This window comes from Dendropsophus ebraccatus, chromosome 9 (genome assembly GCF_027789765.1).
Source record: "Dendropsophus ebraccatus isolate aDenEbr1 chromosome 9, aDenEbr1.pat, whole genome shotgun sequence".
NCBI classification, from domain to species: Eukaryota; Metazoa; Chordata; class Amphibia; order Anura; family Hylidae; genus Dendropsophus; species Dendropsophus ebraccatus.
The window spans coordinates 98205056-98232999 of NC_091462.1; the positions used below are offsets into that span (position 1 = coordinate 98205056).

A 27944-nucleotide genomic window follows, 5' to 3' on the forward strand; every position below is an offset into this window, starting at 1 on the left:
CTGCGAGGATGTCCTGTCACGTGACTCGCGCTCATGTGACTGACTTAGATTTTTCTACGAGTGAGCGGTTGTACGGTGGAGGATGAGGGAAGGAGAGAGACTGACTGACAGATGATTGATGCCCAGCCATGCCGTCTAATAAGTCCGTGTCCGACGCCCCCATCGTCCAGTTCAGGAACTGCCGGATCTTAAGAAACCATAAACTACAATGGTGAGTCACCTGAGGGCTGTCGGAAGGCGGAGCGGAGAGGGTTATCAAAACTAGACCAATCAGAAGGGAAGTTGTCATTAGTGACCAATCAGCGCGCTGCTTTCATATTCCACTGAGCAGTGGAGAAATGAAAGTCGTATTGTGATTGGTTGGAATGGAAACTCCTCCCCTTTGCCCCGTGCTGTCGTTTTAAGGCGGCTCTGATGAGACTATAGAGCCTGTTCACATTAGTGGGTTTTGCAGAGTTGCTTCAATTAGAAAAACTGAATAAAAGAGAACCAATGTGGAAATGAGAAGGAATTTAGATTATTTTTGCATAGTCTGAACCCTGTCTCTGTCTCCTTAGAGCTCTGTGACAGGTTACACAATGGCCGGCTTCACATCACTGTATTATATGGGCATTTATGGGTCCTCATTATGGACGAGGCTGAAGTTGGTTTCTTATTCGGCCAGTTTCTTATTCGGGGCTGAAGTTGGTTTCTTATTCGGCAGTTTCTTATTCAGAGGATTTTTCTTTTTCCTGTTTTAGCTATTATGCTTACAGAAAATGTATAATATTCATACCCTACCGTAAGTGAGGGGCCCTGAGAGGACTGGTGATAAAAATGGCAAAAAAGACCCCACGGTTGGCATAAAAATGGGCATGAAAGTAAAACCACAAAATTATTATTTAAAAATAAAAATGACTTTGGGCCACTGATCTCACACTGATAATACACAGCGAGGGATCCCCCGCATCACACCCAAGAGAGTCCAGCCTGGCCCAAAGTGGTTCTGGGTATAAAAACTGGCATCAAAGTGGGCACATAGCCATTTTTCATGATTTGAATAAGTAACAGCTATTTTCAAAGGGTTAAATGAGTTTGGGCCACTGATCTCACACTACGTACACACAGAGAGGGATGCCCCGCATCACATCCAAGAGAGTCCAGCCTGGCCCAAAGTGGTTCTGGGTATAAAAACTGGCATCAAAGTGGGCAGATTGGCATTTTTCCCAATTTGAATAAGTAACAGCTATTTTCAAAGGGTTAAATGAGTTTGGGCCACGGATCTCACATTGATATTACACAGAGAGGGATCCCCCGCATCAGATCCAAGAGAGTCCAGCCTGGCCCAAAGTGGTTCTGGGTATAAAAACTGGCATCAAAGTGGGCAGATTGGCATTTTTTCCTAATTTGAATAAGTAACAGCTGTTTTCAAAGGGTTAAATGAGTTTGGGCCACGGATCTCACATTGATATTACACAGAGAGGGATGCCCCGCATCACATCCAAGAGAGTCCAGCCTGGCCCAAAGTGGTTCTGGGTATAAAAACTGGCATCAAAGTGGGCAGATTGGCATTTTTTCCTAATTTGAATAAGTAACAGCTGTTTTCAAAGGGTTAAATGAGTTTGGGCCACTGATCTCACACTGATAATACACAGAGAGGGATGCCCCGCATCACAACCAAGAGAGTCCAGCCTGGCCCAAAGTGGTTCTGGGTATAAAAACTGGCATCAAAGTGGGCACATAGCCATTTTTCATGATTTGAATAAGTAACAGCTATTTTCAAAGGGTTAAATGAGTTTGGGCCACTGATCTCACACTGATAATACACAGAGAGGGATGCCCCACATCACATCCAAGAGAGTCCAGCCTGGCCCAAAGTGGTTCTGGGTATAAAAACTGGCATCAAAGTGGGCAGATTGGCATTTTTCCCAATTTGAATAAGTAACAGCTGTTTTCAAAGGGTTAAATGAGTTTGGGCCACTGATCTCACACTGATAATACACAGAGAAATATCCCCCGCATCATACCCAAGAGAGTCCAGCCTGGCCCAAAGTGGTTCTGGGTATAGAATATGGCATCAAAGTGGGCAGATTGGCATTTTTTTCCTAATTTGAATAAGAAACAGCTGTTTTCAAAGGGTTAAATGGGTTTGGGCCACGGATCTCACATTGATATTACACAGAGAGGGATGCCCCGCATCATACCCAAGAGAGTCCAGCCTGGCCCAAAGTGGTTCTGGGTATAAAAACTGGCATCAAAGTGGGCACATAGCCATTTTTCATGATTTGAATAAGTAACAGCTATTTTCAAAGGGTTAAATGAGTTTGGGCCACTGATCTCACACTGATAATACACAGATAGGCATGCCCCGCATCATACCCAAGAGAGTCCAGCCTGGCCCAAAGTGGTTCTGGGTATAAAAACTGGCATCAAAGTGGGCACAGAACCATTTTTCCCAATTTGAATAAGTAACAGGTATTTTCAAAGGGTTAAATGAGTTTGGGCCACTGATCTCACACTGATAGTACACAGAGAGGGATGCCCCGCATCATACTTAAGAGAGTCCAGCCTGGCCCAAAGTGGTTCTTGGTATAAAAACTGGCATCAAAGTGGGCACATAGCCATTTTTCATGATTTGAATAAGTAACAGCTATTTTCAAAGGGTTAAATGAGTTTGGGCCACTGATCTCACATTGATAATATACAGAGAGGGATGCCCCGCATCACATCCAAGAGAGTCCAGCCTGGCCCAAAGTGGTTCTTGGTATAAAAACTGGCATCAAAGTGGGCACATAGCCATTTTTCATGATTTGAATAAGTAACAGCTATTTTCAAAGGGTTAAATGAGTTTGGGCCACTGATCTCACACTACGTACACACAGATAGGCATGCCCCGCATCACATCCAACAGAGTCCAGCCTGGCCCAAAGTGGTTCTGGGTATAAAAACTGGCATCAAAGTGGGCACAGAGCCATTTTTCCCAATTTGAATAAGTAACAGGTATTTTCAAAGGGTTAAATGAGTTTGGGCCACTGATCTCACACTGATAATACACAGAGAGGGATGCCCCGCATCACATCCAAGAGAGTCCAGCCTGGCCCAAAGTGGTTCTGGGTATAAAAACTGGCATCAAAGTGGGCACATAGCCATTTTTCATGATTTGAATAAGTAACAGGTATTTTCAAAGGGTTAAATGAGTTTGGGCCACTGATCTCACACTGATAATACACAGAGAGGGATGCCCCACATCACATCCAAGAGAGTCCAGCCTGGCCCAAAGTGGTTCTGGGTATAAAAACTGGCATCAAAGTGGGCAGATTGGCATTTTTCCCAATTTGAATAAGTAACAGCTGTTTTCAAAGGGTTAAATGAGTTTGGGCCACTGATCTCACACTGATAATACACAGAGAAATATCCCCCGCATCATACCCAAGAGAGTCCAGCCTGGCCCAAAGTGGTTCTGGGTATAGAATATGGCATCAAAGTGGGCAGATTGGCATTTTTTCCTAATTTGAATAAGAAACAGCTGTTTTCAAAGGGTTAAATGGGTTTGGGCCACGGATCTCACATTGATATTACACAGAGAGGGATGCCCCGCATCATACCCAAGAGAGTCCAGCCTGGCCCAAAGTGGTTCTGGGTATAAAAACTGGCATCAAAGTGGGCACATAGCCATTTTTCATGATTTGAATAAGTAACAGCTATTTTCAAAGGGTTAAATGAGTTTGGGCCACTGATCTCACATTGATAATATACAGAGAGGGATGCCCCGCATCACATCCAAGAGAGTCCAGCCTGGCCCAAAGTGGTTCTTGGTATAAAAACTGGCATCAAAGTGGGCACATAGCCATTTTTCATGATTTGAATAAGTAACAGCTATTTTCAAAGGGTTAAATGAGTTTGGGCCACTGATCTCACACTACGTACACACAGATAGGCATGCCCCGCATCACATCCAACAGAGTCCAGCCTGGCCCAAAGTGGTTCTGGGTATAAAAACTGGCATCAAAGTGGGCAGATTGGCATTTTTCCCAATTTGAATAAGTAACAGCTATTTTCAAAGGGTTAAATGAGTTTGGGCCACTGATCTTACACTGATAATACACAGAAAGGGATCCCCCGCATCACATCCAAGAGAGTCCAGCCTGGCCCAAAGTGGTTCTGGGTATAAAAACTGGCATCAAAGTGGGCAGATTGGCATTTTTTCCTAATTTGAATAAGTAACAGCTGTTTTCAAAGGGTTAAATGAGTTTGGGCCACGGATCTCACATTGATATTACACAGAGAGGGATGCCCCGCATCACATCCAAGAGAGTCCAGCCTGGCCCAAAGTGGTTCTGGGTATAAAAACTGGCATCAAAGTGGGCAGATTGGCATTTTTTCCTAATTTGAATAAGTAACAGCTGTTTTCAAAGGGTTAAATGAGTTTGGGCCACTGATCTCACACTGATAATACACAGAGAGGGATGCCCCGCATCACAACCAAGAGAGTCCAGCCTGGCCCAAAGTGGTTCTGGGTATAAAAACTGGCATCAAAGTGGGCACATAGCCATTTTTCATGATTTGAATAAGTAACAGCTATTTTCAAAGGGTTAAATGAGTTTGGGCCACTGATCTCACACTACATACACACAGATAGGCATGCCCCGCATCAGATCCAAGAGAGTCCAGCCTGGCCCAAAGTGGTTCTGGGTATAAAAACTGGCATCAAAGTGGGCACAGAGCCATTTTTCCCAATTTGAATAAGTAACAGGTATTTTCAAAGGGTTAAATGAGTTTGGGCCACTGATCTCACACTGATAATACACAGAGAGGGATGCCCCGCATCACATCCAAGAGAGTCCAGCCTGGCCCAAAGTGGTTCTGGGTATAAAAACTGGCATCAAAGTGGGCAGATTGGCATTTTTCCCAATTTGAATAAGTAACAGGTATTTTCAAAGGGTTAAATGAGTTTGGGCCACTGATCTCACACTGATAATACACAGCGAGGGATCCCCCGCATCAGATCCAAGAGAGTCCAGCCTGGCCCAAAGTGGTTCTGGGTATAAAAACTGGCATCAAAGTGGGCACATAGCCATTTTTCATGATTTGAATAAGTAACAGGTATTTTCAAAGGGTTAAATGAGTTTGGGCCACTGATCTCACACTGATAATACACAGAGAGGGATGCCCCACATCACATCCAAGAGAGTCCAGCCTGGCCCAAAGTGGTTCTGGGTATAAAAACTGGCATCAAAGTGGGCAGATTGGCATTTTTCCCAATTTGAATAAGTAACAGGTATTTTCAAAGGGTTAAATGAGTTTGGGCCACTGATCTCACACTGATAATACACAGCGAGGGATCCCCCGCATCAGATCCAAGAGAGTCCAGCCTGGCCCAAAGTGGTTCTGGGTATAAAAACTGGCATCAAAGTGGGCACATAGCCATTTTTCATGATTTGAATAAGTAACAGGTATTTTCAAAGGGTTAAATGAGTTTGGGCCACTGATCTCACACTGATAATACACAGAGAGGGATGCCCCACATCACATCCAAGAGAGTCCAGCCTGGCCCAAAGTGGTTCTGGGTATAAAAACTGGCATCAAAGTGGGCAGATTGGCATTTTTCCCAATTTGAATAAGTAACAGCTGTTTTCAAAGGGTTAAATGAGTTTGGGCCACTGATCTCACACTGATAATACACAGAGAAATATCCCCCGCATCATACCCAAGAGAGTCCAGCCTGGCCCAAAGTGGTTCTGGGTATAGAATATGGCATCAAAGTGGGCAGATTGGCATTTTTTCCTAATTTGAATAAGAAACAGCTGTTTTCAAAGGGTTAAATGGGTTTGGGCCACGGATCTCACATTGATATTACACAGAGAGGGATGCCCCGCATCATACCCAAGAGAGTCCAGCCTGGCCCAAAGTGGTTCTGGGTATAAAAACTGGCATCAAAGTGGGCACATAGCCATTTTTCATGATTTGAATAAGTAACAGCTATTTTCAAAGGGTTAAATGAGTTTGGGCCACTGATCTCACACTGATAATACACAGATAGGCATGCCCCGCATCATACCCAAGAGAGTCCAGCCTGGCCCAAAGTGGTTCTGGGTATAAAAACTGGCATCAAAGTGGGCACAGAACCATTTTTCCCAATTTGAATAAGTAACAGGTATTTTCAAAGGGTTAAATGAGTTTGGGCCACTGATCTCACACTGATAGTACACAGAGAGGGATGCCCCGCATCATACTTAAGAGAGTCCAGCCTGGCCCAAAGTGGTTCTTGGTATAAAAACTGGCATCAAAGTGGGCACATAGCCATTTTTCATGATTTGAATAAGTAACAGCTATTTTCAAAGGGTTAAATGAGTTTGGGCCACTGATCTCACACTACGTACACACAGATAGGCATGCCCCGCATCACATCCAACAGAGTCCAGCCTGGCCCAAAGTGGTTCTGGGTATAAAAACTGGCATCAAAGTGGGCAGATTGGCATTTTTCCCAATTTGAATAAGTAACAGCTATTTTCAAAGGGTTAAATGAGTTTGGGCCACTGATCTTACACTGATAATACACAGAGAGGGATCCCCCGCATCACATCCAAGAGAGTCCAGCCTGGCCCAAAGTGGTTCTGGGTATAAAAACTGGCATCAAAGTGGGCAGATTGGCATTTTTTCCTAATTTGAATAAGTAACAGCTGTTTTCAAAGGGTTAAATGAGTTTGGGCCACTGATCTCACACTACATACACACAGATAGGCATGTCCCGCATCACATCCAAGAGAGTCCAGCCTGGCCCAAAGTGGTTCTGGGTATAAAAACTGGCATCAAAGTGGGCACATAGGCATTTTTCATGATTTGAATAAGTAACAGGTATTTTCAAAGGGTTAAATGAGTTTGGGCCACTGATCCCACACTGATAATACACAAAGAGGGATGCCCCGCATCACATCCAAGAGAGTCCAGCCTGGCCCAAAGTGGTTCTGGGTATAAAAACTGGCATCAAAGTGGGCAGATTGGCATTTTTCCCAATTTGAATAAGTAACAGCTGTTTTCAAAGGGTTAAATGAGTTTGGGCCACTGATCTCACACTGATAATACACAGAGAGGGATGCCCCACATCACACTGATAATACACAGAGAGGGATCCCCCGCATCACACTGATAATACACAGAGAGGGATCCCCCGCATCACACTGAGAATACACAGAGAGCGATGCCCTGTGGGTCCTTACCAGACTTTGGAGCAAATGCCAAACTTTACTGAAACGGTAATGAGGATTAAGGTAAAACACACCTTTATCCATGGTGTTTTTGGTGCAATAAGGAGCTATCAGCAGTTTAGATTAATCTAACTGGCTGACAGTTCCCCTTTAATAATGGTCATTATTTGCCCTTATTTTTACTTTGTTTAAACATAGCCTAAAGGGGTATTCCTGGAAAAATTGAAAAAAAAAGAACTAAAATTAACCCTTAACTAAAGAACTTATATATTCCTTGTTGGCTTTACTCGGAGATTGCTGGTCCAGTCACATGATGCAACCTTTCTTACAGTGATGTCCTACTTCCTTTCATCTTCTTGGGTATGGTGACGTCAGCACTTGGGGGCAAAGCCATCTCTCGTACCCAGAATGGCCTTCCTACACGTGCGCAGTGCGATCATTAGTATTGCAGCATGTATCTGCTAATCCCACTGGGTACAGGGACATCAATGCTCCCGTAATCAGGTTCTGCTGGCTACAAGGGCGGTCTTACTGGCTACAAAGGGGTCCTATATGGCTACAAGGGGACCCTGACATTGCAGGCAACACATAGGACAAATATATTTCAATGGCCCTGTTCACACATCTGTACAAGTGTTCAGGTCCACGTCCCACGCTACAAAAAAATAAAGGATAGATTATAGTGCGGACTTGGATTTGCGGCACGAATCATTGTCTTCTACATAGTGCTCCGTAAACTGCGTAGCACTGTTACTGCACATTCATAGTGCGGTCCACCATTACAGGTCCGTATTCACTGGCTGAACTATGGATGTGTGAATGAGGCCTAACATAGCCTAAAGCAGACCTGTCAGCAGAAAACATTGCTGCAGGTATTGTTATTATAGAAATGTATTCAGGGTTAGCCGAGAAATGTTTAATAAGACGAGATGGGACAGCTAATTCTGGGATCCTGTTATGCTGACAAATGCCTCCTGAGTACTTTAGCCCTGTTTGCTTAAAGGGGTAGTGCGGCGCTAAACATTTATTCACAAAATACCCAGAACCACTTTGGGCCAGGCTGGACTCTGTTGGATGTGATGCGGGGGATCCCTCTCTGTGTATTATCAGTATGAGATCAGTGGCCCAAACTCATTTAACCCTTTGAAAATAGCTGTTACTTATTCAAATCATGAAAAATGGCTATGTGCCCACTTTGATGCCAGTTTTTATACCCAGAACCACTTTGGGCCAGGCTGGACTCTGTTGGATGTGATGCGGGGCATCCTTCTCTGTGTATTATCAGAGTGAGATCAGTGGCCCAAACTCATTTAACCCTTTGAAAACAGCTGTTACTTATTCAAATTGGGAAAAATGCCAATCTGCCCACTTTGATGCCAGTTTGTATACCCAGAACCACTTTGGGCCAGGCTGGACTCTCTTGGATGTGATGCGGGGCATCCCTCTCTGTGTGTATGTAGTGTGAGATCAGTGGCCCAAACTCATTTAACCCTTTGAAAATACCTGTTACTTATTCAAATTGGGAAAAATGCCAATCTGCCCACTTTGATGCCAGTTTTTATACCCAGAACCACTTTGGGCCAGGCTGGAGTCTCCTGGATGTGATGCGGGGCATGCCTATCTGTGTGTACGTAGTGTGAGATCAGTGGCCCAAACTCATTTAACCCTTTGAAAATAGCTGTTACTTATTCAAATCATGAAAAATGGCTATGTGCCCACTTTGATGCCAGTTTTTATACCCAGAACCACTTTGGGCCAGGCTGGACTCTGTTGGATTTGATGCGGGGGATCCCTCTCTGTGTATTATCAGTGTGAGATCAGTGGCCCAAACTCATTTAACCCTTTGAAAACAGCTGTTACTTATTCAAATCATGAAAAATGGCTATGTGCCCACTTTGATGCCAGTTTTTATACCCAGAACCACTTTGGTCCACGCTGGATCTCTTGAATGTGATGCGGGGCATGCCTATCTGTGTATTATCAGTGTGAGATCAGTGGCCCAAACTCATTTAACCCTTTGAAAATACCTGTTACTTATTCAAATTAGGAAAAAATGCCAATCTGCCCACTTTGATGCCAGTTTTTATACCCAGAACCACTTTGGGCCAGACTGGAGTCTCTTGGATGTGATGCGGGGTATGCCTATCTGTGTGTATGTAGTGTGAGATCAGTGGCCCAAACTCATTTAACCCTTTGAAAATAGCTGTTACTTATTCAAATCATGAAAAATGGCTATGTGCCCACTTTGATGCCAGTTTGTATACCCAGAACCACTTTGGGCCAGGCTGGAATCTCTTGAATGTGATGGGGGGCATGCCTATCTGTGTGTATGTAGTGTGAGATCAGTGGCCCAAACTCATTTAACCCTTTGAATACAGCTGTTACTTATTCAAATTGGGAAAAATGCCAATCTGACCACTTTGATGCCAGTTTTTATACCCAGAACCACTTTGGGCCAGGCTGGACTCTCTTGGAAGTGATGCGGGGCATGCCTATCTGTGTAATATCAATGTGAGATCAGTGGCCCAAACTCATTTAACCCTTTGAAAATAGCTGTTACTTATTCAAATCATGAAAAATGGCTATGTGCCCACTTTGATGCCAGTTTTTATACCCAGAACCACTTTGGGCCAGGCTGGACTCTCTTGGATGTGATGCGGGGGATCCCTCTCTGTGTATTATCAGTGTGAGATCAGTGGCCCAAACTCATTTAACCCTTTGAAAACAGCTGTTACTTATTCAAATCATGAAAAATGGCTATGTGCCCACTTTGATGCCAGTTTTTATACCCAGAACCACTTTGGGCCAGGCTGCACTCTGTTGGATGTGATGCAGGGCATCCCTCTCTGTGTATTATCAGTGTGAGATCAGTGGCCCAAACTCATTTAACCCTTTGAAAACACCTGTTACTTATTCAAAATAGGACAAAAATGCCCATCTGCCCACTTTGATGCCAGTTTTTATACCCAGAACCACTTTGGGCCAGGGTGGACTCTGTTGGATGTGATGCGGGGCATCCCTCTCTGTGTATTATCAGTGTGAGATCAGTGGCCCAAACTCATTTAACCCTTTGAAAACAGCTGTTACTTATTCAAATCATGAAAAATGGCTATGTGCCCACTTTGATGCCAGTTTTTATACCCAGAACCACTTTGGGCCAGGCTGGACTCTCTTGGGTATGATGCGGGGCATCCCTCTCTGTGTATTATCAGTGTGAGATCAGTGGCCCAAACTCATTTAACCCTTTGAAAACAGCTGTTACTTATTCAAATTGGGAAAAATGCCAATCTGCCCACTTTGATGCCAGTTTGTATACCCAGAACCACTTTGGGCCAGGCTGGACTCTCTTGGATGTGATGCGGGGCATCCCTCTCTGTGTAATATCAATGTGAGATCAGTGGCCCAAACTCATTTAACCCTTTGAAAATAGCTGTTACTTATTCAAATCATGAAAAATGGCTATGTGCCCACTTTGATGCCAGTTTTTATACCCAGAACCACTTTGGGCCAGGCTGGACTCTCTTGGGTATGATGCGGGGCATCCCTCTCTGTGTATTATCAGTGTGAGATCAGTGGCCCAAACTCATTTAACCCTTTGAAAACAGCTGTTACTTATTCAAATTAGGAAAAAATGCCTATGTGCCCACTTTGATGCCAGTTTTTATACCCAGAACCACTTTGGGCCAGGCTGGACTCTCTTGGGTGTGATGCGGGGCATCCCTCTCTGTGTATTATCAGTGTGAGATCAGTGGCCCAAACTCATTTAACCCTTTGAAAACAGCTGTTACTTATTCAAATTAGGAAAAAATGCCTATGTGCCCACTTTGATGCCAGTTTTTATACCCAGAACCACTTTGGGCCAGGCTGGACTCTCTTGGGTGTGATGCGGGGCATCCCTCGCTGTGTATTATCAGTGTGAGATCAGTGGCCCAAAGTCAATTTTATTTTTAAATAATAATTTTGTGGTTTTACTTTCATGCCCATTTTTATGCCAACCGTGGGGTCTTTTTTGCCATTTTTATCACCAGTCCTCTCAGGGCCCCTCACTTACGGTAGGGTATGAATATTATACATTTTCTGTAAGCATAATAGCTAAAACAGGAAAAAGAAAAATCCTCTGAATAAGAAACTGCCGAATAAGAAACCAACTTCAGCCCCGAATAAGAAACTGGCCGAATAAGAAACCAACTTCAGCCTCGTTCATTATGGTGATAGTTTACCAGACTGACCACAGATCTGATGGACATACAGCAGTAATACAGACACTAAAATAAGCGTGTAATACACTAGTGTTAACCAGGCTTCATATATATCGTCAGCTTTCCTGTATACAGCCTGAGAAACTCAGAACTAGTCTTCAGGGACTGTATACAGGGGCTCTGGTCTGGGGTCTGTATACAGGGGGCTCTGGTCTGGGGTCTGTATACAGGGGGTTCCGGTCTGGGGTCTGTATACAGGGGGTTCTGGTCTGGGGTCTGTATACAGGGGGCTCTGGTCTGGGGTCTGTATACAGGGGGCTCTGGTCTGGGGTCTATATACAGGGGGCTCTGGTCTGGGGTCTGTATACAGGGGGCTCTGGTCTGGGGTCTGTATACAGGGGGCTCTGGTCTGGGGTCTGTATACAGGGGGCTCTGGTCTGGGGTCTGTATACAGGGGGCTCTGGTCTGGGGTCTGTATACAGGGGGTTCTGGTCTGGGGTCTGTATACAGGGGGCTCTGGTCTGGGGTCTGTATACAGGGGGCTCTGGTCTGGGGTCTGTATACAGGGGGCTCTGGTCTGGGGTCTGTATACAGGGGGCTCTGGTCTGGGGTCTGTATACAGGGGGTTCTGGTCTGTATACAGGGGGCTCTGGTCTGGGGTCTGTATACAGGGGGTTCTGGTCTGGGGTCTGTATACAGGGGGCTCTGGTCTGGGGTCTGTATACAGGGGGCTCTGGTCTGGGGTCTGTATACAGGGGGCTCTGGTCTGGGGTCTGTATACAGGGGGCTCTGGTCTGGGGTCTGTATACAGGGGGCTCTGGTCTGTATACAGGGGGCTCTGGTCTGGGGTCTGTATACAGGGGGCTCTGATCTGGGGTCTGTATACAGGGGGTTCTGGTCTGGGGTCTGTATACAGGGGGCTCTGGTCTGGGGTCTGTATACAGGGGGCTCTGGTCTGGGGTCTGTATACAGGGGGCTCTGGTCTGGGGTCTGTATACAGGGGGCTCCGGTCTGGGGTCTGTATACAGGGGGCTCTGGTCTGGGGTCTGTATACAGGGGGTGCTGGGATCTGTATACAGGGGGTTCCGGTCTGGGGTCTGTATACAAGGGTTTTCTGCTCTGTACACACAGGCAGTTCTGCTGAAGGGTCTTGGTCTGAGGCCTGTACATTGGGCATTGGTGTCTGACCTGGGGTCTTTATACAGAGTAGGGGTATACTTACTTTCTTTGGCACCCTATAATATTGGGGTGTAGCATACCATGATGAAGCATCTGCTTAAACACATGATTTTGTGGAGCGGAATTCTTTTAATTCTTCTCTGTTCCTATATACTCTCCCCTATCTGGGCCGTATACCTGATGTAATATCTCTGCCCCTTAATCTTACAGGGAGGATCTCTGGGTGCGACAAGGGAAGATTCTTAACCCTGAAAAACTTTTCTTTGATGAAAAAGGTGCAGCTGATGTTCAGGTGGACTGCCAGGGGAGGATCATCGCCCCGGGATTCATTGATGTCCAGATTAATGGTAAGATAGTACAGATGGTACCTCGGGGCTTCAACTTAATTGGTTCCGGAAGGCAGTCTGAGAGCAGGGCAGTCTGAGAGCAGAGCAGTCTGAGAGCAGAGCAGTCTGAGAGCAGAGCAGTCTGAGAGCAGAGCAGTCTGAGAGCAGAGCAGTCTGAGAGCAGAGCAGTCTGAGAGCAGAGCAGCCTGAGAGCAGAGCAGCCTGAGAGCAGAGCAGCCTGAGAGCAGAGCAGCCTGAGAGCAGAGCAGCCTGAGAGCAGAGCAGCCTGAGAGCAGAGCAGCCTGAGAGCAGAGCAGCCTGAGAGCAGAGCAGCCTGAGAGCAGAGCAGTGTCTTCCTATAGGAAATAATGTAAATGTGTTTAATTGGTTCCAGCAACCACCAAAAATTACCTACAGTACTCATATATTACATTGAAAAGTGCCCAGTTTAATCTCTACAGTATATTACAGAACAGCACTATATACAGTACAGTACAATACAGAACAGCACTCTATACTGTACTATACAATACAGAACAGCACTATATACTGTACAGGACATTACAGAGCAGCACTATATACTGTACAGTACAATACAGAACAGCACTATATACTGTACAGGATATTACAGAGCAGCACTATATACTGTACAGTACAATACAGAACAGCACTATATACTGTACAGTACATTACAGAGCAGCACTATATACTGTACAGTACATTACAGAGCAGCACTATATAGTGTACAGGACATTACAGAGCAGCACTATATACTGTACAGTACAGAGCAGCACTATATACTGTACAGGACATTACAGAGCAGCACTATATACAATACAGGACATTACAGAGCAGCACTATATACTGTACAGTACATTACAGAGCAGCACTATATAGTGTACAGGACATTACAGAGCAGCACTATATACTGTACAGTACAGAGCAGCACTATATACTGTACAGGACATTACAGAGCAGCACTATATACAGTACATTACAGAGCAGCACTATATACTGTACAGTACAGAGCAGCACTATATACTGTACAGGACATTACAGAGCAGCACTATACTGTACAGGCCATTACAGAGCAGCACTATATACTGTACAGGACATTACAGAGCAGCACTATATACTGTACATTACAGAGCAGCACTATATACTGTACAGGACATTACAGAACAGCACTATATACAGTACAATACAGAGCAGCACTATATACAGTACAGGACATTACAGAGCAGCACTATATACTGTACAGGACATTACAGAGCAGCACTATATACTGTACAGGACATTACAGAGCAGAACTATACTGTACAGGACATTACAGAACAGCACTATATACTGTACAGGACATTACAGAACAGCACTATATACTGTACAGTACATTACAGAACAGCACTATATACTGTACATTACAGAGCAGCACTATATACTGTACAGTACATTACAGAGCAGCACTATATACTGTACAGGGCATTACAGAGCAGCACTATATACTGTACAGGACATTACAGAGCAGCACTATATATACTGTACAGTACATTACAGAGCAGCACTATATACTGTACAGTACATTACAGAGCAGCACTATATACTGTACAGGACATTACAGAACAGCACTATATACCATACAGTGCATTACAGAGCAGCACTATATACTGTACAGGACATTACAGAACAGCACTATATACAGTACAGGACATTACAGAACAGCACTATATACAGTACAATACAGAACAGCACTATATACTGTACAGTACATTACAGAGCAGCACTATATACTGTACAGGACATTACAGAGTAGCACTATATACAGTACAGTACATTACAGAACAGCACTATATACTGTACAGGACATTACAGAGCAGCACTATATACTGTACAGGACATTACAGAGCAGTACTATATACTGTACAGGACATTACAGAGCAGCAATATATACTGTACAGTACAATACAATACAGAACAGCAATATATACAGTACATGACATTACAGAGCAGCAATATATACTGTACAGGACATTACAGAGCAGCACTATATACTGTACAGCAATGCTTCTCAAACTTTTTCTGCTGGAGCCTCACGCAACAAACCAAGGCAATGCCGGGGCGTCACCAGACTGACCAAGAGGGTGCCTGGGCCTCACTGTCTGTGGTGAAACTCCATTTAAAAGCTTAAAGTAATGCTAGGGCTACCTCTCACCCGTCTCCCAAGCTCTATATACTAATAAAGCAAGTAAAAAATAAATTAATAATGTTGCTAAAAGTGGAGATCTTTGCAAACAGCAAAAGGACTGAGCAGATCATAGGTACTTTTGTGAAATCTGGCTCCCCAGCTGGGCCTCACCAACAACTAGGGGGCGCCTCACTGGTGAGTCCCGCCTCACAGTTTAAGAAGCACTGCTTTACAGGACATTACAGAGCAGCACTATATACAATACAGGACATTACAGAGCAGCACTATATACAATACAGGACATTACAGAGCAGCACTATATACAATACAGGACATTACAGAACAGCAATATACTGTACAATACATTATACACAAGAAACATTCAACAAAACCAGCAATTATAGTGCAGTAGTCACCGACTCCTCACTTATCATTTACTGTATAGCGCTCCCCCCCCCCCCCCATCCCAGCACTGTGCAGTATGGGAGATCGTGGTGTACTGACTGTACTACTACTATACTGTATATGCACTCCAGCAGTCTTATACAGTACAGGATGGGAGATGGTGGTGCACTGACTGTACTACTATTGTACTGTATATGCACTCCAGCAGTCTTATATAGTACAGGATGGGAGATGGTGGTGCACTGACTGTACTACTACTGTACTGTATATGCACTTCAGCAGTATTATACAGTACAGGATGGGGGGGGGTGCACTGACTGTACTACTGTACTGTACATACACTTCAGCAGTCTTATACAGTACAGGATGGGGGGGGGTGCACTGACTGTACTACTACTGTACTGTATGTGCACTCCAGCAGTCTTATACAGTACAGGATGGGAGATGGTGGTGCACTGACTGTACTACTACTGTACTTTATATGCACTCCAGCAGTCTTATATAGTACTGTACTGTATGTGAAGCCTCACTAGTGCTAAACTCACCAGGTACAACCCACCATCCACGCTCGCAAGAGTTTGAGAACCAAAGCAAACTTTCCTTGAAAATACATTATGGTAACCTTTTCCTTCTTTCCTGTAGGAGGGTTCGGTGTGGATTTTTCACAGGAAACGGATGAGACAGGACAAGGGGTCTGTCTGGTGGCTCGCAGTATCCTCCCGCACGGTGTGACCTCTTTCTGTCCGACCATTGTAACATCGCCCTCATCTGTCTACCACAAGGTATGACGGCAGAAGTCTCACATACAGTACCAAATAATTCCATCTCCAGATGTACGATTAGCTGACTCATTGTGTGTATCTATCTTTCATGTTGCTTTTATAGCAACAACATATTCCAGAGCAATGTACCCAGGACTGCACGGCGTATTCATGACCATAATTCTGGCAGAGCAGATATAGTATAGCACTCCTGTCATGTCTGCTTCTTAGCTCATCCTCCAGTTCCATTCTATATAATCAGAGCTCTTAGTGTACACGAGGATAACCTTTGGCCTTATGCAATGAATGATTCTGGGGCCCTAGGATTTTTATAGCATGTTTTTATTTTATGAACATTGATCCCGGGGTTTCGGCCAGAAATCAGACCATGGGCGTTGGATTTGGCTCACCCGGTATATGTAATCATGTACTTCCAATATATCTTGGTGCATAAGTATCGCTACCAGAATCCAGACAGAACTCAGAAGTCTCAGGACATCCTTTTATTCCAGAAACGAAAGGGAAAATAAGAGAACTGAATCCCCCACTAAGTATTTGGTAAGGGGGCTTATCTTTTAGTATAAGTCTGGAACATGGCCGCCATTTTTAAAGCCGCCATATTGGATCAAGTTTTTTCCCTGGGAAAGGGGGTGTGTGTAACATATAGGAGAAGACCAGAATTGTATAGCTCGATTATAATCCATTGTGCAATCAGATTTCCAATATCTGCAGTGGTGCTAAAGTTAGCAACACAGAAAGTTGCTTTGTGTTCAGCACCATGGACAACAAATCATCACAGAGAACGAGGGAGTTGTTGTTGCAGCTTTAGAACCACAAGAGATATTGGAAATCTGATTGCGGCAATCAATGTCTGAGACAATTGTGGTCTTCTTTGATATGTTACATGACCCACTTTGCCATACTTGCCCTTTATCCAATATGGCGGCTGTCAAGAAGACAATCATTTTTGAGAAGTAGCCTAAAAGTTAGGCTCCCTCATCCATTACTTGCTGGGTTCACACTACATTTTTGCCGTCTGTATACATTAAAAAAAAAAAAAAAAAAAAAGGATGCAAAAACGGATGCAATTGTGTGCAATGTCTTTGAATCTAATTACTAGTTTAAAACTTGTCAAGGGACACTTTAAAGTGGCAATCAGTACTGTTTTCTTGGCTGTTTTGCAGACCCTATTGATTTCAGTGAAGAAAGAACTCCTGAAAGGCAATAAACAGCATCAGGGCCTGTTCACACTGCGCAAAACAGGTGGAAATTCTAAGCGGATCTTGTGCCACACACCGCGCTCGGAATCCCGCCTACCTCACTTTCTCTGTGATGTCTCGTGCGCCACCACTCTCCAATCAAAACTTGACAATTCTTTAAGCAGAGGCGCACTATACATCACTTTGAGACAGTGAAGCAGGTGGGATTCTGAGTCCGCAGTGTGAGTTCCACTCAGAATTTCCACCTGTTTTGCTCAGTGTGAACGGGCTCTAAGGGGGTTAAAGTTGTCTTTATTTTTAGTACCTTTATTATTGTATATCATATTTATTGTTTGGTTAGTAAACATTTTCTTTCTTCCAGAAATAGTGCCACCAATATCCTCAGTTTGTGTGTGGTATCACAGCTCAATTTAATTGATGTGAATTGAGCTGAGCCATAATACCGCACACAACCTGACAACCGAGGCTGGTGCTGTTTTCGGTAGCAAGTAGTTTATCTAATTCTGAGTAACCCCTTTTATGCAATTTATTCCTTTTTTCTCCCCCATAGGTGCTTCCACAGATTACTGTAGGAGATGGAGGACCAGGCGGGGCTGGAGTGTTGGGTAATGATACCTCATGTATATTATATATTACAGATCTATTATAAGGCCAGTGTAACTTGTACAGGATTAGAAGAACATGGCTGCTGCCTTCCAAAAATAACCCCACAGGTTGTGTCTGAAATTGCAGCTCAGCCCCATTTACTTCAATGGCATTGAGCTGTGATATTATAAGCAGCCTTAGGGCCCTATTACACGGAAAAATTATTGTGAGAAAAATCGCTGTATTGTTTGAATTCAAATGATAATCGTTCTGTGTAATGGCAGGCAATGGTTGAGAAATCGTTCGTGTGTCGTTGACCGTTGATTTAGATCTGAACCTAAAATTATTGTTAATCGTTCGCTGTAATTCCACGTTCGTTCGCTCAAGTTCCACATTTGTTCACTAATCGTTCAGTGTAATTGCACATTGTTCATTGTTGCTGGGATCAGAAGGAATAAACGATCATAGTAACGATCGCAACTAACGACTATCGTTCTGTGTAATATGGTAAACGATTTCAGGTTAACAATAAACAATCTCGTTTGCGATCGTTTATCGTTAGTCGTTAATCGTTAAAAATCGCTTCGTCCAATAGGACCCTTAGCGTGGTGCTAGTTCTCTTTTGTTATCTCACATAAGCCTTTTATTGATGAGTCTTGAAGTCTTTATCATTATTATGCCATTGTTGCAGGTATCCATCTGGAGGGTCCGTACATCAGCGCAGAGAAGAAGGGTGCCCACCCGGAGCACTGTCTACGGTCCTTCAGCGAGAGGGGCTTCTCGGAGCTCCTGAAGACTTATGGGACTTTAGATGGAGTCATCATTGTCACTGTTGCTCCTGAGATGGGAAGGAGTGGGGAGGTTATCAAAGAGCTGGTGAAGCGCAGGATATGCGTCTCCTTAGGTGTGTACATATATGTTCCCTTACATTACAGAATACTATATGTAAATGCTATAAGACAGGGGTTGGGAACCTTGGCCCTCCAGCTGTTGCAAAACTACAACTCCCATTGTGCCTGGACAGCCAAAGCTAAAGCTTTGGCTGTCTAGGCATGGCAGAAATTGTTGTTTTGCAACAGCTAAAGCCAAGGTTCCCTACCCCTGCTATAGGATGTATAACGTCTCTGCTCTCTGTCTTCAGGTCATTCTGTGGCAAATTTATCTCAGGCTGAAGATGCTGTAAATTCTGGGGCCTCATTTATTACCCACCTCTTCAATGCCATGCTGCCGGTAGGTGTATGGATGACATACTGGGCCAATGTGCCACTCTTGATGGCGTCCCTCACTGTTCATGCATTGATTGCCTGTCCTAAGGCTCAGTATATCTGTCTTGAAGCTGACCATACTTCTAAAATAGCCCTATTTTAGCCAATGCGATCTCTGCCGACCCTGTATACATGTACAGATGTGAACCACATAGGGTCACAGAACCAAACGAACCCCTACAAGTAGGATCAGTGCTGGTGTATAGGTAGGTAGTATCCACAGTGGTCCCGAGGAGAGGCTACAAAATGGTAAAACTCAAACAGTGTTAATTGCAACGCGTTTCGGCCGGTTAAATGGCAGACAGGCCTTTACCAAGTATTAGTAACTGTTGTACTGACATCTATTTAAAAGTGACATGTGCAGAAAAAGCTAACAATAAGAGATGAGCGAACCAGGTTCGGGTTCGAGTCGATCCGAACCCGAACGTTCGGTATTTGATTAGCTGGGGCTGCTGAACTTGGATAAAGCTCTAAGGTTGTCTGGAAAACATGGATACAGCCAATGAATATATCCATTATTTCCACATAGCCTTAGGGCTTTATCCAAGTTCAGCAGCCACCGCTAATCAAATGCCGAAAGTTCGGGTTCGGATCGACTCGAGCATGCTCTAGGTTCGCTCATCTCTACTAACAATACTTCCGGGTCAGTGACCTCGGAGTGACGCCGCTGCCAATAGGGTATTACATATTTTTCATTAATGCATACAGATGGAAAATAAATATACAAGTAGTAGTGTTGGAGCTTAAAGGCAAAAGATCTTACTCAAAAGTCCAGGTGTGATGTAGTAGAAGTGGTTGTTCCATTGGTGAGCAGAGCTGAAGTGAGAGGCGGCAAGGGGCGGTGATTCAGAGAAGCGTACTGCGGTCTGACGCCATCGGTGTATGTATGTACGCAGTCCAGCGTATTCAGTGTATCTTTACGCAATTCGCACAGGAATATCGTACGTGAGTCTGCTCCTAAGTACAATGCAGAGAAGAGGAAAGGACGATGCGAAAGAGTGGACTCTATACCCGCTATACCCGTGTGGATTCCACATAGATACGCTGGACTGTGTACGTGTTTCTTTCTGCCTGTGTGGTGTCCCCCGGGAATAGCTGCGGTGTCGGCATCTGTTTGCCCACAATAGAGTTGTGCCTATGTCCTTGCACAACTCCACCAGGTGAGTGCTATCTAATTGGCACCCTCCCTCATACAAACTTTTGCTGCTAGTCAATATGCGCCCCTTGTCTCCTTTTCTTTCAATCCTGTATACATGCAGCTTGGTTAAGCACGTATGCGTTCTAAATGAAGAGGAGGGCGCAATCCATTGCCAAAAAACTCTAGCTGTGGCCTATCCATGCAAGAAAAAAAAAAGAATTGAACAATTGAAATCAAACATGCCCGATCCTTTTCTTCCCTGGCATCTGCTATTAAAGGGGGGATATTTCAGTGTCTGATCGCAGGGGCACCTGACCACTGGGAATATGGAGAATACGGGGGGGGGGGGGGGGGGGGGGAGCAGTAGACCACACAGGCACAAGTCGACAAGGGAGTAGCGGAGATGGCGGTAGTGCTGTACTTTGCCAGCTCTGGGGATTGGTAGCATGTATACATGAGTTTCATTTCCAGTCTGACGTCCTTCTCTTTAAGATCCCTATCAGTTGGACCCCATACGATTAGACACTTACAGTAAGTGTTACACTTTGCCTATTTAAGAGTCAGGAGGCCCCCATACACATGAGACAACCAGTTCATCCTGCCGACATTGGATGGTTAAGCTGACACACATCTAGTGTGCATCGCCGGCTTTAAATCCCAAAACTACTTTAAACCTCATCTTGTCTCCAGTTTCTGTCTATTTGAATGGGATTTGTTGTTCTCTGTTGTCAGGCATCTCAGACACATTCAGTGTTCTTCTTCTGACAATAAACATCCAGTAGAAAGTCCCTTATCTCAGTCCCCTTTCTCCATGTTTTTTACAGTTCCACCACCGGGACCCAGGGATTGTGGGATTACTGACAAGCGATCGGATTCCAGCCGGAAGGACGGTTTATTATGGGATGATAGCAGATGGAATACACACTAATCCGGCTGCTTTGAGGATAGCCCATCGTGCCCACCCCAGTGGTAAGTATGTGTAAGCAAGGAGCCATGTCACATAGAATAAGAAGTACACATTGTACAGTGTATTACTTATTGTACAGTGAGCGTTCTTCAAGGGGGTTATGAAGATATCTGGGCTAAGTGTGTGTGTGTGTGTGTGTGGTTTTTTTTCATGCACTGTGTTACATTATAGGTCTGGTCCTGGTGACAGATGCTATTATGGCCATGGGGCTCGGACCAGGCAGACACACTCTGGGACAGCAGGAAATAATAATAGATGGTTTCAATGCATATGTGGCTGGTAAGTTGTCAGACCTGAATGACTGCTTCTTAGAAGGAGGGCGCTCTGTGCCTCTACTATGTAGAATTGTTACAAAACTGCCATTCTCATCATTCATGATGGGAAAAACTGATTTAGGATATATTCACTCGGACTGTGTTAGCCTCAGATCTGATGCTGCCTTCAATCGTTTTGTTACATTGATTTACACAGCATTAAATCTACAGCAAACGCCATACGTGTAACTGCATCCTAAGGGTATGTTCACACTCTCTGCAAATCAGTTGCAGAAAATTTGCAGATCTGCTGCATATGCACATACCCTAAAGGCTGTATTAGACGACCCGAGCTGCACTGTAAACCAATACTGATCGGCTTCACATCTATTACTCGGAGAGATATGCAGTCTATGGCAGATTATTTCCTGACAGATTTTGAAGTGAGCAAGCATATTTAAAGAAGCCGGGGATTGGCAGGGGTCCGGAAGCAGTTTATCTCCTTTTAATGTGTAGTGGTGTCGACCTGTAACTGCAGCTCAGCTAGCTCTTGCTCACTTGAATGAGAGCCAAGCTGCAGCTACCCAAGACTAATGCTACACCCCTGTCCTCAGGTTGTGTGTAGTATTACTAGTCAGCTCCAATCACTTTTACAAGGGTCGATACGGCTGCTTGAAATATGCTCCTGCAGGCGATAATCGGCTTGTGTAAAAGTGACAGCGATCAGCTAAGGAGCAGGATAATGCAAGCTTCAAAATTTATCATTATCGCAGCACATCATCTTGTGTAAATATAGGATGTGAGGCTGATAACAACATAGGCAACTAACTGCCCAGAAATACATTTTCTGTGCTGTCAGTTTCCAGATCACACAGCAGTACATACTTACCTAGCGCGCTGCTGCTGTGATCCCGCATGTTGTTCTCCAGCTCTCCTATCCAGTTGTCCTCCAGAATGACTGACAGCCGGGGCAGCCTAAAGAGTGGCTGGACAGGAGAGCTGGAGAACAGGATGTCACATCACAGCAGCAGTGCACTAGGTAAGTATGCACTGCTGTGTGATCTGGAAACTAAAAGCATAGATATATGTATATCCGTGCTGTCAGTTTCCATGGCTGCACAAACAAAATAAGGATCGTTTGCATAGCCCAGCCACTCGATTACTTGTGCAACGTAAAGGCACTGCAAACAAAAGCTGATCTCGCTGATCAGCACTCCTTTATGGCCAAGCCAACAAATCGTGTAATGTGAAAGGACCCTAAGAGTGATGCTATTTCTGAAAGGAAGCTGCCACAGGTTGGAGAACTTTGGCCTGTGGCACCCATGTATTATATAGTCTTATTGAATCAACTCAGAGAGGAAGCTCCTCCTTTCCCGCCTCTCCATTTTGGCTCATAGAAAGGGTCCGCCATACCGCCATATGCCATACCTAGCATATCGAAAGGGATTTTCCTAGATGGGACAGTCCCTTTAATCAGGCTAGTCTGTGGAAATGAATATAGAATATAGCAGCCTGCTTGTTGATGGTTTCCAGAGTGTTCCACACTATAAACTAAACACTAAAAAGAGAATGTATTGCAAACATGAGCGTCTGAGATCCCCTGGTTAACTTTATTATTTCTTTTAACTCTTCAAGGAACTCGCACCCTTGCCGGCAGCATTGCTACCATGGATATGTGTGTAAGACACTTTCATGAAGCTACAGGTCAGTAACATACACACACAAACCCAGGTGCTGTGATAGACCATGCTACAGTGGGTGTAATATAGTGGTCAGGTTACATCATGTAAGCAGGGTCTGGACAATAGACCTCTGTGGCATTGTAGTAAGGGCACCAGGGTGTTGTAACCCCCCCCCCCCCCCCCCAATGTAATCACATATATCTTCTCCTCTGACCCTCATACACAGTGGTGACTCCCTGCTGTGCGCTGTATATTGTGAGTATTGATTATGCTGCCGGGGTTAAATGAAATCACATATCGACCCCTGGCTTGTTGTAAGGCTTCGGGCATGCAGGCCTTGGTAATCTATTCATTCAGTTTTCCCTATGTGACTTATGAGATAGACATCTGCGGGCAACTAACCTATATCTACTACTATGACCCTAAAAAGGGGATCTAAGTAATATAACCAGGGGTGCTCTGTGAACACTTAATAGTTGCTCTATTATATTGGAGGGGCAAATGATTGTACATGCATAGGTATACGTTACCAATGTGACTCCTTCAACTATCCTAGGAAAGATTGGCTTTATGTTGACCTTTATCAGCTCTATATATAAGACTTATAACAATTTGCACTTATTACGTCCTTTGCACTTAGCCACCTATTGTGTCTCTGTGCAGGTTGTACATTGGAGGAGGCTTTAGAAGCCGCATCTCTTCACCCAGCACAACTTCTGGGCCTGCACCATCGCAAGGGGACACTGGATTTCGGAGCAGATGCAGGTGTGAAAATGACATTGAAATTAAACTGCCTATGCACATTAGATGGAAGTGTGACTGTCAATAAAAGGGTAGCATTAACCAGTAACCGAGAAGCTAAACAGAATAATGTATCATTTACATTGTTCAGCTGATTCGGAGCTATCCTCCTAAATAACATGGACAACAAGTAGTCCTCTCCATTATGTGCACCTGCTCAGTAGTTCTGGATATTCATGAGCACTGGCACTATTCAGCATTTCTTTCACTAGTTTATGCTGCACTCATTTAAGGCAGCATAAACCTACTGATAGATTCCCTTTAAGGTCCTCATACACTTTATACTTTTAAAGGCTGTACCCGCCTTTCGCTGCAGGTTCGTTTGCCAATATATTGTGTACGAGGCTCTCCCTAATGTCCACCGAAATTTGATTATCCACCAATTATCGATGCTTATAAGGGTCAGGCTTGAAGGAAAATTACGCCTGACCCCTTTGTTTCTGGAGAGATAAGCTACAATGAGAGCTCTCCCACTGCGGCCTACCCTTCCCCATAGACAAAACAGGAATGTTTGGGCGTGAAATACAACATGCCTGATCCTACTGTTCTCCGGATGGTGATGTATCATGCAGCAACTTGTCTTCTTCCCATTCAAAAAGTTAATGCAGCCATAGACATGTTAGTCCCTTACGGGTGTTCACTCTGCACATACATGATCAATGACCGTGCGTGGGACGACCGCTTTATCAGAGAACATTCTCATAGAAAGATTGTTGCTCGATGAAAGATCTTTTCTGAACAAAGACTCTTTTATCCAACTATCGGACAAAGTTTTAAGATGTTGCTTTTCTTTCCCGATGTTGATGACAGGCTAAAACAATCGCTGAATAAAGGTTCATTACAAGAATACTTGCTAAAGGCCCTATTACACAAAACGATTATCGGCCGTTATTTGTCTGGTGTAATAGAAGACAATGATCAGGCGACATGAACGATGTCGGCTGATTGTTGCAGTCATTTGTCTTTCAACATGTTGAAAGACAAACGACTTAGATAGCAGCGATCTGCAGCCGTCACTACATGGAACAGGAGCGAAGGCTGCAGACCACTGCTATCTGCTATGGACTGCCCGAACGATCTAGCAATCACCTGGGCAGGGTGCCCCCCCGCAGCGCCCCACTACCCCCCCCCCCCCCTCTGTACTCACCTGCTGACTCATTTGCTCTTCTCCATGTAATAGGGGCTTAACATCTCCTATACATTGAAATATTTGTGTCCGCCCTCATAAGGTTTCTTCAATTTAATTCTCAGATTTTATACAGCTGGATGACAACCTGAACGTAAAAGCGACCTACATAGCTGGAGAACTAGTTTGGAGTTCCTGGGCAATCTGAGGACCCTCAGGGCTGTCACGTTATAATATTTTCTGCTACTGTGCCTTATTTACTGACTGCTGGCTATGAAGATGTCCTTTCAGTTCTTTTGTGCATGACCTGATGATGGCCACCAGATGTCGCCAGAGTCCAGCTTCTGCCATTATGCATCCACTTCTGTTCTTGAATGAGCCCTTATAGGACTGCTGAAGGAAACATGGGCAATAAGTTGCTAAGCTTTAACAATCAAATGATCCTAAAGCCATCTGTACATTGCGATATGTGCACTCAGAGGTACTGCCATAACTATTACTACTGGAGGCAGCCATTTTGTGTCTTTTAATGTTTACAGCATCCTAAGATGGCCAGAAGTTATCGAAGTGGTTCAACAGGATTGTGAAAACAGCACCTTTGTCCATAAAGAGTGACACTCCAGTCCACAGGTTGTCTGTGATATTGCATCTCAGCCTCATGCACTTCAAAGAAGCTGTGCTGCATTACCAGCCACAGCCTGGGACAGACTTAGCGCTGTTTCCGAAAGAAAGCGTCCATGTTTCTTAAACCCTATGGAACCTGAACCGATAATATTCATTAAAGGGGCTGTTCCATAGTGTCATTAGACAATCCCTTACTGAATTCTGGCCCTGCTAATTTTGAAGGGGGGAACGTACTGTTATCATGTAGATGGATTGTCGTCCATGTAATATAAGGAAAGCACAAGTCCATTTCAATGAAAGCTGCTCAAACAAATGGGATCTCCCTTCTGAATTGTAGAGGTGAATCCTGAGTATGCCCCCCCCTCTCTATGTCTTCATGAGACTAGGCCATTAAAGCATTACTGTCAAAAATCTTTGTACACACAGACATGTAAAATGTTTTGATTGGTTGGAGTCTGGGTGTTCAGACCCCCATCAGTCACTTGGTAGATAGAACTGGGTTAAACACTTCGCTTGCTGCCCTACCCCACAGCAATTGGCCCCCCTAGACTTAGGGCCTTATTACACGGAGCGATAATTGGCCGAATATAGTAATAATTGTAAAGCTTAAAGAGGTTATCCAGCTCTACAAAAACATGGCCACTTTCTTCCAGAGACAACACGACTCTTGTCTCCAGTTCAGGTGCGATTTGCAATTAAGCTCCATTCACTTCAATGTAAATGAGTTACAAAACCCCAGCCAAGCTGGAGACAAGAGTGGGGCTGTCTCTGGAAGAAAGTGGCCATTTTTTGTAGCGCTGGATAACCCCTTTAATCTGCCATCCGCTCAAAGAATTGACATGTCATTTCCTTGGGCGGACGGTGGATTGAGCTTCAAAATATCATTGAGTCTATGGGACAGGCGGAACTTCAAGCAGAGTTCACCACGTGAACTCCGCTTGAAATTTCGGCTCGTGTTCTGTAGTGGGAACATACCTGAAGATGGGGAGAGAAGCAGGATGCGGGCTTCTACCCTAACAGTAATCAGTGATCTCCTATGATCCCCTAGTGGTGGCTGCAGGTTGGGAAATGTTATTATATGTCTCTGAAGGAGCTTTGGAACTCTGTATGAGAATAACAAAGCTCTGTGTAATTATATATAGAGATATTCAGAAAGCAACACAGAATTAAAGGGATACTCCAGCAAAAAAACTAAATTCTTTCAAACCAACTGGTACCAGATTTGTAAGTTACTTCTATTAAAAGATCTCAAGTCTTGCAGTACTTATTAGCTGCTGTATGTCCTGTAGGAAATGGTGTATTCGTTGCAGTCTGGAGAACAGGAGAGGTTTGGGGATATGCTGCTGCTCTGGACAGTTCCTGACATGGACAGAGGTGGCAGCAGAGAGCACTGTGTCACACTGGAAAAAATACAGCACTTCCTGCATGACATACAGCAGATGATAAGCACTGGAAGACTGGAGATTTTTTTTTATAGAAGTAAACTACAAATCTTTGGCACTTTCTGACACCAGTTAACTTGAAAGAATTTTTTTTTTTTTTTGCTGGAGTATCCCTTTAAAATAAAAATGTTATTTTAAGGTGCTTCTTCTCACAATCATTCTTTGTGTTACTTTTGTCTGGTCCTTCTATTTGGAAGGGTACATTCACATGGGGCTGGTACCCTGCAGATTTTCCACAGTGGATTGGTCTGTAAGAAATACTGTGTGACATTAGTAGAAAAATGGTTCGGATTAGTAGAAATGCTATCCACATGCTGTTGGACAACTACAATTGCAGGGCTACAGGTTCCCCCACCCCTGTGCTACAAATTAAGCTGCGATTTCACTTTATATGACACGCTTCATCTCTACACTCCGCTAACCTTTATCATAGAATATGTATGACATTCATTGCATTTCCTATAAACTGATTTTGAGAGGATAAATATACTGTTATACGCTCATCCTGTGGCCTTTCTGTTCTTTTAAAAGACTGTCTGGTGCAACCATTTTGGAAGGGTAAGTAAAAGACTTTTAGTACAACTGCTAATTTTTTTTAAGTTCA

The 27944-nt window shown here is 44.2% G+C and overlaps 1 protein-coding gene across 2 annotated transcripts; it reads left to right on the plus strand.

Annotated features, from left to right (window-relative positions):
- On the plus strand, window positions 1–27896 carry AMDHD2 (amidohydrolase domain containing 2). Of its 2 annotated transcripts, XM_069982068.1 has the most exons (11): window positions 2–211; window positions 12773–12909; window positions 16118–16257; window positions 18007–18061; window positions 18733–18945; window positions 19183–19271; window positions 21269–21413; window positions 21583–21690; window positions 23301–23369; window positions 24011–24112; window positions 25400–27895. In XM_069982068.1, exons 1-11 carry the CDS (start codon window positions 129–131, stop codon window positions 25480–25482), a joined length of 1224 nt encoding a protein of 407 aa, XP_069838169.1. In that variant the 5' UTR covers window positions 2–128; the 3' UTR covers window positions 25483–27895. The 2 variants fall into 2 exon arrangements, with proteins under 2 accessions (XP_069838170.1, XP_069838169.1); XM_069982069.1 differs by lacking the exon at window positions 21583–21690 and having other exon boundaries at window positions 1–211; window positions 25400–27896.
- The last annotated feature ends 48 nt before the right edge of the window (window positions 27897–27944 follow it).

Bases quoted from the DNA above. Each gene is read 5' to 3' on its own strand.
- AMDHD2 (XM_069982068.1), top strand. From the start codon at position 129: ATGCCGTCTAATAAGTCCGTGTCCGACGCCCCCATCGTCCAGTTCAGG. The intron at 16,258-18,006 runs GTATGACGGCAG...TCTCCCCCATAG, and splicing joins CCTCATCTGTCTACCACAAG to GTGCTTCCACAGATTACTGT. The intron at 21,691-23,300 runs GTAAGTTGTCAG...TAACTCTTCAAG, and splicing joins TTTCAATGCATATGTGGCTG to GAACTCGCACCCTTGCCGGC.